General features: G+C 48.2%; 1 protein-coding gene across 1 annotated transcript in view; it reads left to right on the top strand.

Annotated features, from left to right (window-relative positions):
* Nucleotides 1-13,349, top strand: part of CCDC33 (coiled-coil domain containing 33) — a 248,658-nt gene that overhangs the window by 199,385 nt on the left and 35,924 nt on the right. Inside the window, exons 14-15 of the mRNA XM_043980303.1 lie at nt 5,706-5,845; nt 7,885-7,930. Of these exons, the coding sequence (XP_043836238.1) occupies nt 5,706-5,845; nt 7,885-7,930 (186 nt within the window). The remainder of the gene's footprint in view (nt 1-5,705; nt 5,846-7,884; nt 7,931-13,349) is intronic.

Consider the following 13,349-nt stretch of genomic DNA (forward strand, 5'->3'; position numbering starts at 1 on the left):
CCCCCCCAAAAAAAGGAAGGGACCTCGGAGATCATCTAGTCCAACCCCCTTATTTTACAGATGGGGAAACTGAGTCCCAGTGAGGGGAAGTGATTTGTCTAAGGTCTGGCTCCAAATCTAATGTGTGTTCTCAACTTCCCTGGAATTACCCTCGAGAAACTCTTGCTCCCTCAGCTCCATGCCGTGATCCCATAGTAGGACGTTTGTGGCGAAAAACGGAAAACGAAGGGGATCCGTGCTTACAGACCCCATGCTGGCTTTAAGGAAGGACCCCTTTCATTGTCAGGGCTCCCAAACGATACTCTGAGTAATGAATTTTAATATTATATTATTTAATTTTATATTTAAATTTAATATTATATGGAATACTCCGCCTCTGTCCCTCTTTGATAAGAAACCAAGAGACGTGTGTGTTCTCCTCCAGCGCTCCTCATCCTTGACCCCCGGAAGCCCTGGGCCCTGTCTGGGTGCTGACATGGCCTTTCCCCTGGGCCCGCCCTTCCCCGCCCTTCGCCCTCACTCAGCTCCTTCCTGGTTCTCTCCATCATCCCTGGGGTGCTGCCACTTCAGGCCTCGGGAGGCTGAGCTTCACATGCCTCCAGTTCTGCTGTCACTGGGCAGGTGTTCTTGTTGTAGCAACAGCCCCTGGGAATCACCTACTGAGAGACTCCCAACAACTGAAGGAAAAGCATGCTGGCACCAGATTCCCCTCTTCCTCCAGCATCTCAGGCTGACCCTGAGCCAGATGAAAGCCCCCCTGTTTCTGTTAGCCCCACAGTAAGTCTGATCCTCCTGGCTATAGGCTTTAGGAGCTGTTTTGGGGGGTTATCCCACTGAGGGATGGACACTGGGGGAAGGTGGGTGTTGACTCATTCCAGGGCAGGTGTGTTGGCATGGTGTCACCTGGCAACAAGTGAGGCATTTCAGAGGCAAGGAAGGTGTCCTCCGGGGTTCAAGGAGGGAATGAGCCTAGCACAAGCACTAGCAGATGACGGGGAGACCCAGACAGATGTGAACCAGGTCATGGGCCCAGTGACCACAGCAAATGGCTTACTACTACCGGCCACAGTCATCTATTGTAGGTATTGAATCGGGCTGGAGGGATGAAAGCAGGGGTGCTAGGGTGTCCTGGAGGATGTTAACCCTTTGGACACTGGAGGAAGAGGAGGATGGGGGCCCCAGGTTCTGGCCTAGGATACTCCTGGGCCAAGGCCTCATGGCCCAAGAGGCCTGACAGGGAAGGGGAAAGGTGTGATGCTTGGTGATTCTAATATCCCCTTGAATGGTCCAGCCCACCACGGGACCAATTACTCCCCCTCCTCTTTTTCCTTGGCCACCTTGACTTTCCCATTCATAAGTGGTTGGAAGAGCTTTTCATCCAGCCCTAGCCCAGAAGGATCCCCATTTTAAGGCATCTCTTGGACTCTCAGGGTGTCTAGAGCTGAGGCAGCCAAGGGGAGAGGTGGATGAGATTTGTGTATGAGTAGTCTGCAAAGGCTTCCTAGAAGATGAGAGTTCAAGTCAAGGTTTGAAGAGTTGGGTTTTTTGGTGGGGGTTGAGGGGAAGACCTAGTTCACATAAAACAAAACAAGATGGAGAAAGGTCAGGGAATTAATAACTCAGAGAATGAGAGCCTGTAGGGTGGGAAGGGAGGAGCAAGGTTGTGCATGGGAGGAATTTAGAACCTAACTGCATTCACATATGATATAAGAGGCAGGCTGGGAACATCCATGAGTCTCTAAACAAGGGAGTAAGCTGGGGATGCTAGGACCTGGACCAGATTCGGGGACAATGGCCCTCTGCTCCACCTCATGTCTCCACCTCAGTGTATCTGCGGTCAAGAGCTACACAGCCTGGCATAGTGAAAAGATCACTGACTCTGAGGTCGGGGGACCTGGGTTCAAATCTCACTTCTGATGATTACTACCTGTGTGACCCAAGGCAAGTCATTCCACATGGCTGGGCCTCAGTTTCCTCATTGGCATCAGAAAGGAGTTGGACTGGACGGCCTCTGAGGGTCCAGCTCAGACCCTGTGATCCCTGTGTGACATGACGCTTAGTGATGGAAGATGGGCAGAAGGGCTGCTCTGTGATAGATGAGGTGAGACAGATGAGAGGTGAGAGATCCAAGGGTTTTATAGAAATGGAATGGGAGGGGAATCTAGGTGGCGCAGTGGATAGAGAACCGGCCCTGGAGTCAGGAGGTCCTGAGTTCAAATCCGGATTCAGACACAACTCTTACTAGCTGTGTGACCCTGGGCAAGTCACTTAACCCTAATTGACTCACCAAAAAAAAAAAAGAAAAGAAAAGAAATGGAATGGGGACAAAGAGGAGTTGAAGAATTTGAGCATCAGGTAGACATTCAAATGACTTCCCTTCTCCACCTGTTGCAGTCAACCCACACATCCTTCCAGAGCCTCTCCGCTCCTCTGGGGCAACAAGGGAAGGCACGGTCCTGCCCCAGAACCCCATCATTTGGTTGGAATAGGCCAAAGACAAATGACAAAATAGTAATTAGGGCAATCATGACATAGAATTGGCTGCTTTAAGAAGTAGTGAGTTGGGGCAGCTAGGTGGTACAGTGGATAGAGCACAGGTCCTGGATACAGGAGGACCTGAGTTCAAATCCAGCTTCAGACACCTGATACTTACTGTCTGTGTGACCCTGGACAAGTCACTTAACCCTCATGAAAAAGAAGAAGGAGGAGAAGGAGGAGGAGAAGGAGGAGAAGGAGAAGGAGAAGGAGGAGAAGGAGGAGAAGGAGGAGAAGGAGGAGAAGGAGGAGAAGAAGGAGAAGGAGGAGAAGGAGGAGAAGGAGAAGGAGAAGGAGAAGGAGAAGGAGAAGGAGAAGGAGAAGGAGAAGGAGAAGGAGAAGGAGAAGGAGAAGGAGAAGGAGGAGAAGGAGGAGAAGAAGAAGAGAGTTTTTGTTCCAGGGAAGGTCAGAGAAGATGATCTCAGGGGGTCCCTTGTAGCTCTGAGATTGTTCAATAACCAACCACACTGGTGCTGAACACAGACATTCTGCTCATGGACAGAGTAGTAGGGAGGTGTTAGGACACGTAGAAGGGGTTCCCTTCCCCTCCCCCCACCCTTTACTCGGCAGTATCATTTCTCCTGAGCCTGGCTTTGGAGCTAAAGGCTGGCCAATAAATGACAAAGAAGTTTAGCAAAAGCAGAGCCCCCTGGGGGCTGCAGTGGGCAGGCAAGGCTTCTCAGAGGAGGAAGACCTTGACACAGAGCTAGCCTTGAAGGATGGGAGGAATGTAGAGGGGCACAGACGGGGGGGAAATAAGAGGGTTCCTGTGGGGTGGGGGTAGGATCCAGACTGTCTAGCCCCCTTCATTTTACAGATGAGGAAGCTGGGGGACAACCGGGGAGAAACCTGTGAGGGACAGTGTGGAGGAGCGGAAAGAACACTGGACTCAGTGGGTTTCAGTCCTAGCACTGATGCTGGCTGGCTTGTGTGCCTTTGGGGAAGTAACATGTTCAGCAGTGTGAGCCTCAGTTTCCCCATTTGTAAAACAGGGCTGATGGGGTTTTGATCCTGGTTGCATTGTTTACTTTTCTGGAGCAGTAAGTCCGAGATTGGAGGCCTTTAAAAACAGGGGCTATTATTATTCCCCATCCAGTTATCATTGAAACTATAAAAGCAAATGTACAAAAGCACGTTTAAGCAAAGTAGGTGGGCTTTATAAGGGGAAGGAAAAATGTACTGGAATTACTTTTTTTTTCTCCTCTTCCTTAACTGCTGAATGGGACTGAACAAAGACCCTGCCATCTCCTACTCAGCTAAAAGCTGTCTGAGACAAGTCGGCATTTATTGTTCCCCATCCAACCCCTAATTTAAAGCTCCCCATTTGAATGTATTTGCATGCTCTTAGTAGAAGAATTAAGATCTTGACATTAAGTCTGACTGGACACAGGCTGCTGGCAATTCAGATCCAAGGAGTCCCAACATGCCAGGTGCTAAGACCAGGGAGGAGAAAGCTTCACAAGGTCAGAGAGGGGCAGAGGAAGGACCAGGCAGGCACAGGCAGCCCAAGGGTCATTGAGCTACCAGCTTAAGAACCACATATGCTTTCCCTACAGCCTGGAGATCATGGGACCTTGGTGCTACAAGAAAGCTTGGAGACCACCTAGTCAGATTCTCCCCCAATCCCCATCCTTCCCCTGTCATTTTATCCATGTGGAAACTGAGACCCCAAGGAAGGGAAATGACTTGCCCAGGGTCACTCAGCTGGTTAATGATAGAGTCAGGATTAGAACCCATATTTCCTCTCTTCCCAGGCTAGGGTGCTTGGCACTATCTCAGAATCAAATTGAAACTCCTCAGCCCACCATTCAAGGCCCCTGCTAATGCTCCATCCCTCCCCAAAGGACTTCTCCCAATGTGCTCCTACCCAGACCCTCTGAGTTAGCCAAGCCAGTGTCTTCACTATCCTCGATATCCTGTCTCCTGCACCCTCCAAGATCTTTCCCTTCTGAAAATGTTTCTGCATGCTGTAGCCCCTGCTGCTTCTGCCTACCACACACACTGATGCACACTGAACTCTCCCTCCTCTGATTTTTATCAGAATCTGAGCCCCGGAATTCTAACCCCTAGTGTTCTCTCTGGTCTACCTGGGTCTCTTCTATCTCCCCAGTCACATTTAGAGATACCTGGATCATTGGCATCCTCCTCCTCCTCCTCCTCCTCCTACCAGATTCCCTCCTGGCTTGGGCACACAACAGGTGCTTAATAAACAAGGGTCCCCTTGACTTAAAGGGCAGGAAAAAGAGATGAGCTGCTTTGCAATATGTGTGCCCACTCTAAAATCTGAACTTCTGCAAATGAGATATTAAGTGACTTGCCCAGGGTCATGTGGTCTATAGTGTCTATGGAGATGATGTTTTGTTTATATGAAAAGTGGTGCTTCATCCCAAAGGGCAAGGAAGATCCCTTCCCTGTGTCCTCCCTTTCCACCTCTCCCCATCCCGAGATAGAGGGAAGGGCTGTAAAGGGAGGTAGATGAAGGAGGGTATGATGAAGAACAAAGGAGCCACCCATGATCTCCCCATCTCTGCCCCTCATCCCCCTCCTGGCCCTCTCCGGGTAGAGAAGGGCCCATTTCCAAGGCAACTTTCTCCCCGTGGATCTTACACTATTGGAGAGGCAGACATCCTTAATCCCAGGGCACTAATATCTCCTCCTCCAAGTCCCACCAGCGACAGCCTGGCAGATGGTCTGATCTGATTTAAGGAGCTGACCTTAGAGTCAGGAAAACTGAGGTTCAAATTCTGCTAGTTGTGTGACCCTGGGCAAGTCACTGCACTGGAAAAGAGAATTTCCTCACTAGGCTTTCCCTAAACCAATGAAATCACAGATTGGGTCCAAAAGGACCCAATTAGTGTTCACTTAGCCCCCTTGTGGACCACACTCTACACACTACCACAGATAGCACCCATGCAGGGACACTCATTCAGTTTCTCAAAGGAGGTGAGTCTTGAGGAGGTGAGCCCAACCCAACCCAAGACATGTCATCCTTTGCTGATTTCCTTTTGACCTTCCCAACTTTGCCTCCCATAAAAGGGTTCTCTTTCCTGGGAGCTCCATCCTAGAGACATCCTGTAGATAGAGGGCTCTGGGATAAGACTGGTGTGAAAGGACAGGGCAGAGGGGTCTCGGCCAGGCCACAGCTTGGTGACCAGTGGCTTGATCCACAGCTGGAAGATTTCAGCCCATGGCCACATCAGAAGGTTATACACAAGACCCAATCAAGGCCCCAGCCTTTCAAGGTGTTGTCCCGTGAAGAAATAAATGAGTACTCCCGCCTCCCCAATACAGAGGTGCATCTGTACAGCAGGTATGGAGGACTTCAAAGCTGAAGGGCCTGGGTGGGGGTGGGACAATCAGAGGCAGGGCCCTAGGGGGGCTCAGGGCCAGCACCCACACAAACCCTGTCCAGAACACGTGGATCCCAACCCTACTCCCAAATGTAGTGTTGGTGGGGGAGGTCAAGCTGGAATTGTCTAATGTTCTGTCAAATCTCGCCCCACTGGTTTCAAGCTCTGCTTTGGGCACTGGCGGCATCTTGTAGTACAGAAGAATCTGGATTGGAGATCTGGGTTCCAATCCCATCTCTGCTATTGGTCTCCTATGTACCCTTAGAGCATGTCACTTTTCTGAGCCTCTGTTTTCTCATCTGTACAATAAACGGGTTAGAGTAGTTAGCCTCTGGGGTCCCTTCAAGCACTGATAGTAAGCAAAGCTAACAAGAACAGGGCAGAGCAAATCAACAGAAAGCTTCCTGGCTTTTGAGTCAGAATGCCTGGATATGAATCCTGCCTCCATCAATTTGTACCTGTGTGACCTTGGGCAAGTCACTTAGCTTCCCCGGGCCTCAGTTTCCTCATCCGTAAAATGAGATGATGGGACTAAGTGGCCTCTGGTTTTATATCTCTAAAGTGCTGCTTAGTGATGGCCAGTCCTTAGGTGAACCTGCGTTAAGGACTGGAGATGGATGCACGATTTGCAGAACAATCAAATAACCAAGAATTACATCTTAGCCACTCTGTGCTGTATCAATTAATTGGATATAAAGAACTGAGTCAAGTCAAAGCGCATGAGGATAATTTGGTACCTTAAGCATTTCTCATGCAACCTCATTTGTGCCCTCATTTAGCTGCTTGGAACCTACCTTCATCGAAAGCACAGAGGAAGCCATTAGGACTATCATATGCTCCAAATTAGTGGGGTCTGAACCCATACACATCGACTCTACTTGTTTCTTTACCACCAACAATCAATGAGTCAAATAAGTCTTCAGCAATACCCTGCTCCCGTATGTAGACTTCTAAGGGTGCAGAGGAGAGAGCAGACCATATTTCTTATTGTCTAAAGAGAAGAGGAGGAAGGAAGAGAAAACATGAGGTCAGGAGAAGAGGAGAAAGGAGAGAGGAGGGTGGAAAGAGAAAAAGAGGGGTTAGCAGAGGGAGACAGACATAAAGATGGAGACAGAAACAAAGAAAGATAGAGAAGGAGGAGGATAGAGAAAGATGGGAGGGGGAGACAGAGAGATGGAGAGAGAGATGAGGGAGAGAAAGAGGGATGGGGAGGGATAGATATAGAAGGGGTAAAGAATAGGAGAGGGAGAAAGATGGGGAGGGAGGGGTAGAGAAAGAGGCAGATATGGAGAGGGGAAGAGAATCAGAGAGAGATGGAGAGGGAGAGAGAGTCAAGGATAGAGACAGAGACAGGGAGAGTGAGAGGAGGGAGAGAGAGATGGAGAGGGAAAGATGAAGGAGAGAGAGAGAGAGAGAGAGAGAGAAAGGGAGAGAGGAAGAGGGAACATTGTGATTACACTGAAGGAAAATGGTGAGCTGTAGGGTTAGTGATCAAGGAGAACTTCCTAGAGGAGATGGGTCCAAGGCTGTGAAGTTAAAAGGTCAGAAAAGAGGATATGGAAATATGTCTGTGCCAGGCAAGGGAGATACCCAGGGAAAAGAAGACTGGAGAGTGTATGGGGAGAGGGGGGAGAAGCGGATAATGATGGAAGCAAATGTGTCTGGCTGGATAGAAGTAAATCAGCCTGGGGACAGCTCTGACTTTCAAAGTCCAAACCTTGTTTTGAGAATCTGAGAAGCCACAGGAAAATCCAAAGGGCCAGGGATTCCATGGCAGCGAGGAGGCCCAGACATGGGGGCTGCAGGAGGGGATGAGGGAAATACAGGTGTGGCTGAATTCTGGGAAGGCAGCTAGGAGATAATCACTTACAGACCTCAGAGCCATTCAGGGGGACAGAGTGGGAGAGTAGCCCCCTTTAGGGAGCATCTCCTTCCACCCCAGAGTGGTCTGGGCCCTCCAGTTCCCTCTTGTGACTGGCCACCTTCTCATTCTCTGCAGTATTTATTATTCGGAATCCTCAGACACCCAAGACGAACAGTATGAGGTGAGTAGCTCTGAGGTCTACACCCTGGGCAGACAGGACTCCTGGCTCCTACTACCCCTAGCACCACTGCTGGCTCCATTTTCTAAATCTCCCACAGAGGCAGGTGTCTCCTGTTTTGATCAACAAGTGCTTCTGACTGGTTGAGGGTGTTTTGACATTCCTCAAATGCACAAGTGGCTACAAAGGGGAAATGGAGGCATATGTTGGCAAGGAGGGCATTTCCTTTGAAAGTCTAAAGGTGATATGGAGAAGGTAGAGAAGGGAAAACAAGCTGTGTGTGAATACCAAAGAGGACCAACTAGCAAACTGAGGGGAATGGTCCCCTAGTTAGGCAAGTATATCAAAGCAGCAGGATGTGGTAGAAAGAATCTCTTTAGTCAGAAAATCTAGGTTTAAAACCTACCTTTTCTATTTACTATCTATGTGACCTTGGACAAGTTACTTAACCTCCATGGGCCTCATTTTATTAAGGAATGGTTCCCTTATACCGATGAAATCCTAGGTCTGTCTGTCTGTCTGTCTCTCTCTCTCTCTCTCTCTCTCTCTCTCTCTCTCTCTCTCACACACACACACACACACACACACACACACACACACACACACACACACACGAGTCGGGCAAAAACTTGGCCATCAGACCTAAATACAATTCCCAGTAGTCACAGGACATGGATTCAAATCCTACCTCTGATAATTAACTGCCTGTGTGACCTTAGGCAAATCACTTCCTTTCCCTTAGCCTCAGTTTCCCTCTTCCATAAATCGAGGGCATTGAACAAGGTGGTCTCTGAGGTCATCAGCTCCAGGGTTTCACCATGTGTTCTATTAGAAAGTGGACTTGGTACTTAATGGAGAGGAAAATCCACCCTGAAGAGAGGTAGAGAAGGAAGCCAGGGGTCATTTTCTTCCCCATAGTCAATTCTTAAAAAATGCTTGTTGACTTACTGACTGACCAACTTAATAGAAGCCATAGCTAAAAGCCTTCATAGAACTCATGCCCAATGGCCTCCCTGGGTGACAACATCCCCTCCCTGCCTCGGTTTTCCAATCTCTAAAAGGTGCAGCAATATCTCCCTTTCAGCTCTAATGTTCATTCTTCTATAGGAAGAAACAATGGGTTGTTTTGTTTTTTCTGCACCCCACCCCAGACGGTGAGAGACAGGGCTTCTGCCTGGAGCGGGTTAACAGCTCCTCACTTCCCTCTAGATCATCAGAGAGCTCTGGGTGTGAAAGCACGTGCATTCTGCCTGTGAATGCCTCTGCATATGCATTCACAGGATGCCATCTGTTTTGCCTTAAAGGTCCCCCAGGCCTTGTGGTCGGCCTCTCACTCTACTCCCCTCTATCACCCCACCTGCTTTCTCAGCTTCACCAATAAGGCTCATTGCTCATGAAATAATCTGTATTTACACAATGTACTCGAATCGATGGCTCATAAATGTTTACTGAACACCTACTGCCCACAAGCCTCTATGCTAGGTGTTTGCAGGTCTTCAAAGGACATTCAAACAGGATCCAAGAGACCTGGGGTGGGTAGTGGGGATTCTGGGTCTCATTCTCCCCATCTATAAAATGAGATTGAGTAATATCAGCTGAGGAAGCTTCTAAGAACTGTAAATTTTCTTCTTTTATTCCTTCTCTCCTTCAATCTTTCCCAAAGCCTTTCTAGGTTCAGGGAGCCAAGCAGGGCCCAGATTATTCCCTGTTTTCCAGATAAAGACACTATGACTAGAGAAGTCAAATTGAGCTGCCCAGGGTCACCCAGGAAATTAGCGGAGCCTCTAGCAGAACCCAGGTCTCCTCAGGTTTCTGGGGGTGGGGGGAATGAAGACTAAATAGAATAGAAATGATAAGCAGAATAAAGAAATTTAAATAAAGAAATCTAACAAAGAAAGAAATTGTGTGAGGATGCATGGTATGAAGACTGGTCCCTTCAAATTCAGGAGTGGGACTGACTTGATAAGTTTTTTCTGCATTTCCTTCCAGGCCAATTCATTTTTTTCTAGGCTGATTTTGTTGTTGTTGTTGTTGTTGTTTTTGCGGGGCAATGGGGGTTAAGTGACTTCCCCAGGGTCACACAGCTAGTAAGTGTCAAGAGTCTGAGGCCCGATTTGAACTCAGGTCCTCCTAATCCAGGGCTGATGCTTTATCCACTGCGCCACCTAGCTGCCCCCTCTAGGCTGATTTTTAAGAGGATATCCCTCCTCCCTTTCAGGAGGGAGTTCTAGGTCGATAGCAATGATAGCTGCTTCTGTTTCTATTAGGATTTATGGTTCACATGGTACCTTCCCCCCTACTTAACAGATGAGGAAACTGAGGCACAGAGCAATGAAGGACCTTGTCCATGGTCACACAGCTAAAAATTATCGACCCAGGATTCAAACTCGGATCTTCTGAGTCTGGGTCCCGGCTTTCTCCAGCTCCCCACTGAGCTCACTAGAGATTTAGAGACCACCTATCTGAGCACACAGGCAAAGAGAGGAGTTGGGGAGGTTCTCTAGAATCATAGCGAGCTTAGAGGGCACCTGGTCCAATTTCTTCATTTTGCAGATAAAACCCAAAGGGGGAATGACTTACCCAAGGCCACACAGGTATTGAGTGACAAAGTAGGATTCGAGGCGGCTTCCTCCTACTCCGTCTGCCACGATTTCCATCCTCAAGCTGGTGGGGAAGCGGAGGATGATGGATCAAGGGCTCTGGGACTGGAGCTCGCTCCGCACCTTCCGCGATAGGAAGGCTCCATAAATCACGGTTCTTCGGCGTGCCCAGGTCCCACTTCCCTCCTGCTAAAAAGTAGCTCCCAGCTCCTCCGAATAGAAAGGGTCAGTGCTTGAGGCAGGACCATCTGTGGGAGGTGGTCTCCCTCTGCTGGGCAAAGAGAGAAGTGTAGTTTCCTGGCCCCCGCCCACAAGGCTTAAGACTCAAAGGGACCTTTTGGAACAGATGCCTGGAAAAGGCCATCTCCTAAAGGTATCCGTAGAAGAACGGGGTCTCCATGGAGAGAATTCATCCCGTCCTTGACTTCAAACCAAGGGATGAGGCTCTACCCTGGTCAGCCGATCTGGGGGTAGCAGTGAGGGACAGGAAGTAGTTCAACAGCTTTGGTGACTAGAGAACAAGTTAGGAAATGAGAGGGGATGAAGTCCCCCACTAAGCTGTGGGGACCTTGAATGCCAGCCTAAGGTGTTTTGAAGGCACCATGGTAGCCTGAAAATGCCACTTGCCTTGGAATCAAGGTACCTGGGTATAGTTCCTATCTCTGACAAATCAACTTAATCTCTCTAAGCCAAATTTTCCTCATTTGTAAAATTCAGACGATAATGCCTGTAGTCCTCATCAAATGAGAATCCTATACCTAAAGTATTTTGAAGGTGGACCTATAAATGCCAGCTACTGTTGGTATTCTGTTAGCTACCTCCCAGCATGGCATCTTGAACAGAATCTAGTTGACTTGGAATCAGGGAGACCCGAGTTCAAATCCAGCCTCAGACACCTCCTTAGCTGTGACTTCCTGGTTATGTAACAACTTTCTTGGCCTCAGTTTCCTCCTTAGCAAAATGGGGATAAGAACAGCACCTACCAAATGAGATACTATTTGTAAAGCATTTTAGAAACCTTAACGTACTATAAAAATGTCAACTATTATAGCAACTCATAATATGGCACAGGGGATTGAGTGCTGGGCTTGGTAAGGAAGACTTGGTTTTAGTTCCTGACTCTGGCACCTACTAGATGTATGACCCTAGGCAACTCACTTCACTCTCCTGTGCCTCCAGCAACATCCTAGGATTTAGGGGCAGCTAGGTCGTGCAGTGGATAGAGCTCTGACCTTGGAGTCAGGAGTACCTGAGTTCAAATCCGGCCTCAGACACTTAACACTTACTAGCTGTGTGGCCCTGGGCAAGTCACTTAACCCCAATTTCCTTACTAAAAAAAACAAACAAAAAAAAAAACCCCAACATCCTAGGATTTAGGTATTAAGCCATCAATGGGTGACAGTCCGTGTTGGCAAAGGGAATGGGCTCCTTGCGAGTACCTGGGATGGCTAAATAACAAATCTTTTGTGCATTTGCATTCCTCTTTCACAGGGTTGCTGAGATGAAAATTCTTTGTAAACCTTTCTCTATAAACAAATTTTATGTGTTTACTCAGTAAGCCATGGGGGACTCCTGAAGAGTTTTTTGAGCCAAGGACTGAATGACTGGGGCCAAATGAATACATAAGGAATGTTAGCCTGGCAGTGGTGCGAAGAGAGGGGAGGGAATGGTGGAGGAAAGATGCGTCAGGAGGCTAGATTGGAAGGTCATTGAAGGCAGGGACTGCTTTGCTTTCATCTTTGTATCTCTACCGCCTAGCACAGCATAATGCACGTTTAACAAAGGCTTATTGGTTGGCTAATTGACGAAAGCTGTTGCAATTGTCCAGGTGTCTGGTATTGAGACCTTGTATTTTTGGTGGGAATAGGAATGGGGAGGGGGGAGTTGGAAATAGGAGGGAGACGTATTATAGAAGCAGAATTCACTGGTCCGTTTGACCAATAGGTGCTGATTTCTTTGGCCACAGAACCCAAGTGGATCTTAAGAACCTAAAACATTGTCCTTTCAATCAATAAGTAAAGTCTCCTCTAACCAGCCTGGCATTTCTTGGGAGAGCTATTAGACACCCAGGAAGATGCAGACTCTTTGGGATTTAAAGCTCATCACAGTCTGAGTCTAACCAATCTTTCCAGAAAGAGTTAACATCACTCACCCCATGTAATCTATGCTCCAACCAAAATGGCGTATTTCCTGTTCCCTGGAGGCAATGTTCCATTGCCTGCTTTGAGCCAGGCTTTCCTCAAGTCCAGAATGCTCTCCCTCCTGACATCTGCCTCCTGGAATCCCAAACTCTCTGACTTAAGCGCCGTTGCCTCCTGCGCCTCCTCCATGAGTCCTTTCTCGACACTCCCCCCACCCAGTTGTTAGGATTCCTCCTATATCAAACCTCCTGTCTCAGAACGTAGGGAATAAGATGAGACCAAACATGATCAAATGAATGAATGCAGTTCTAAATTGCCCAACACAATGAGTCTCATAGGAACTTAAAGAAGATCTGGGTTCAAATCCCAGCTCAGTAACTTACCACCAATGTGAAGTCACCTCTCTGGGCTAGTTTTCTGCACAAGATGGGACTCAGTCTCTATTTCTTTTTTCTTTTTTTTTTTTTTGGTGAGGCAATTGGGGTTAAGTGACTTGCCCAGGGTCACACAGCTAGTAAGTGTGTAAAATGTCTGAGGCCAGATTTGAACTCAGGTACTCCTGAATCTAGGGCCGGTGCTCTATCCATCAGTCTCTATTTCTAAGGTCCCTTCTACGTCTAAATCTATAATCTTATAACTTTATGTTTCTTTTCTTTGAGATTCATCATTGACCTCTCTGTT

The sequence above is a fragment of the Dromiciops gliroides genome, chromosome 2, assembly GCF_019393635.1.
Source record: "Dromiciops gliroides isolate mDroGli1 chromosome 2, mDroGli1.pri, whole genome shotgun sequence".
NCBI classification, from domain to species: domain Eukaryota; kingdom Metazoa; phylum Chordata; class Mammalia; order Microbiotheria; family Microbiotheriidae; genus Dromiciops; species Dromiciops gliroides.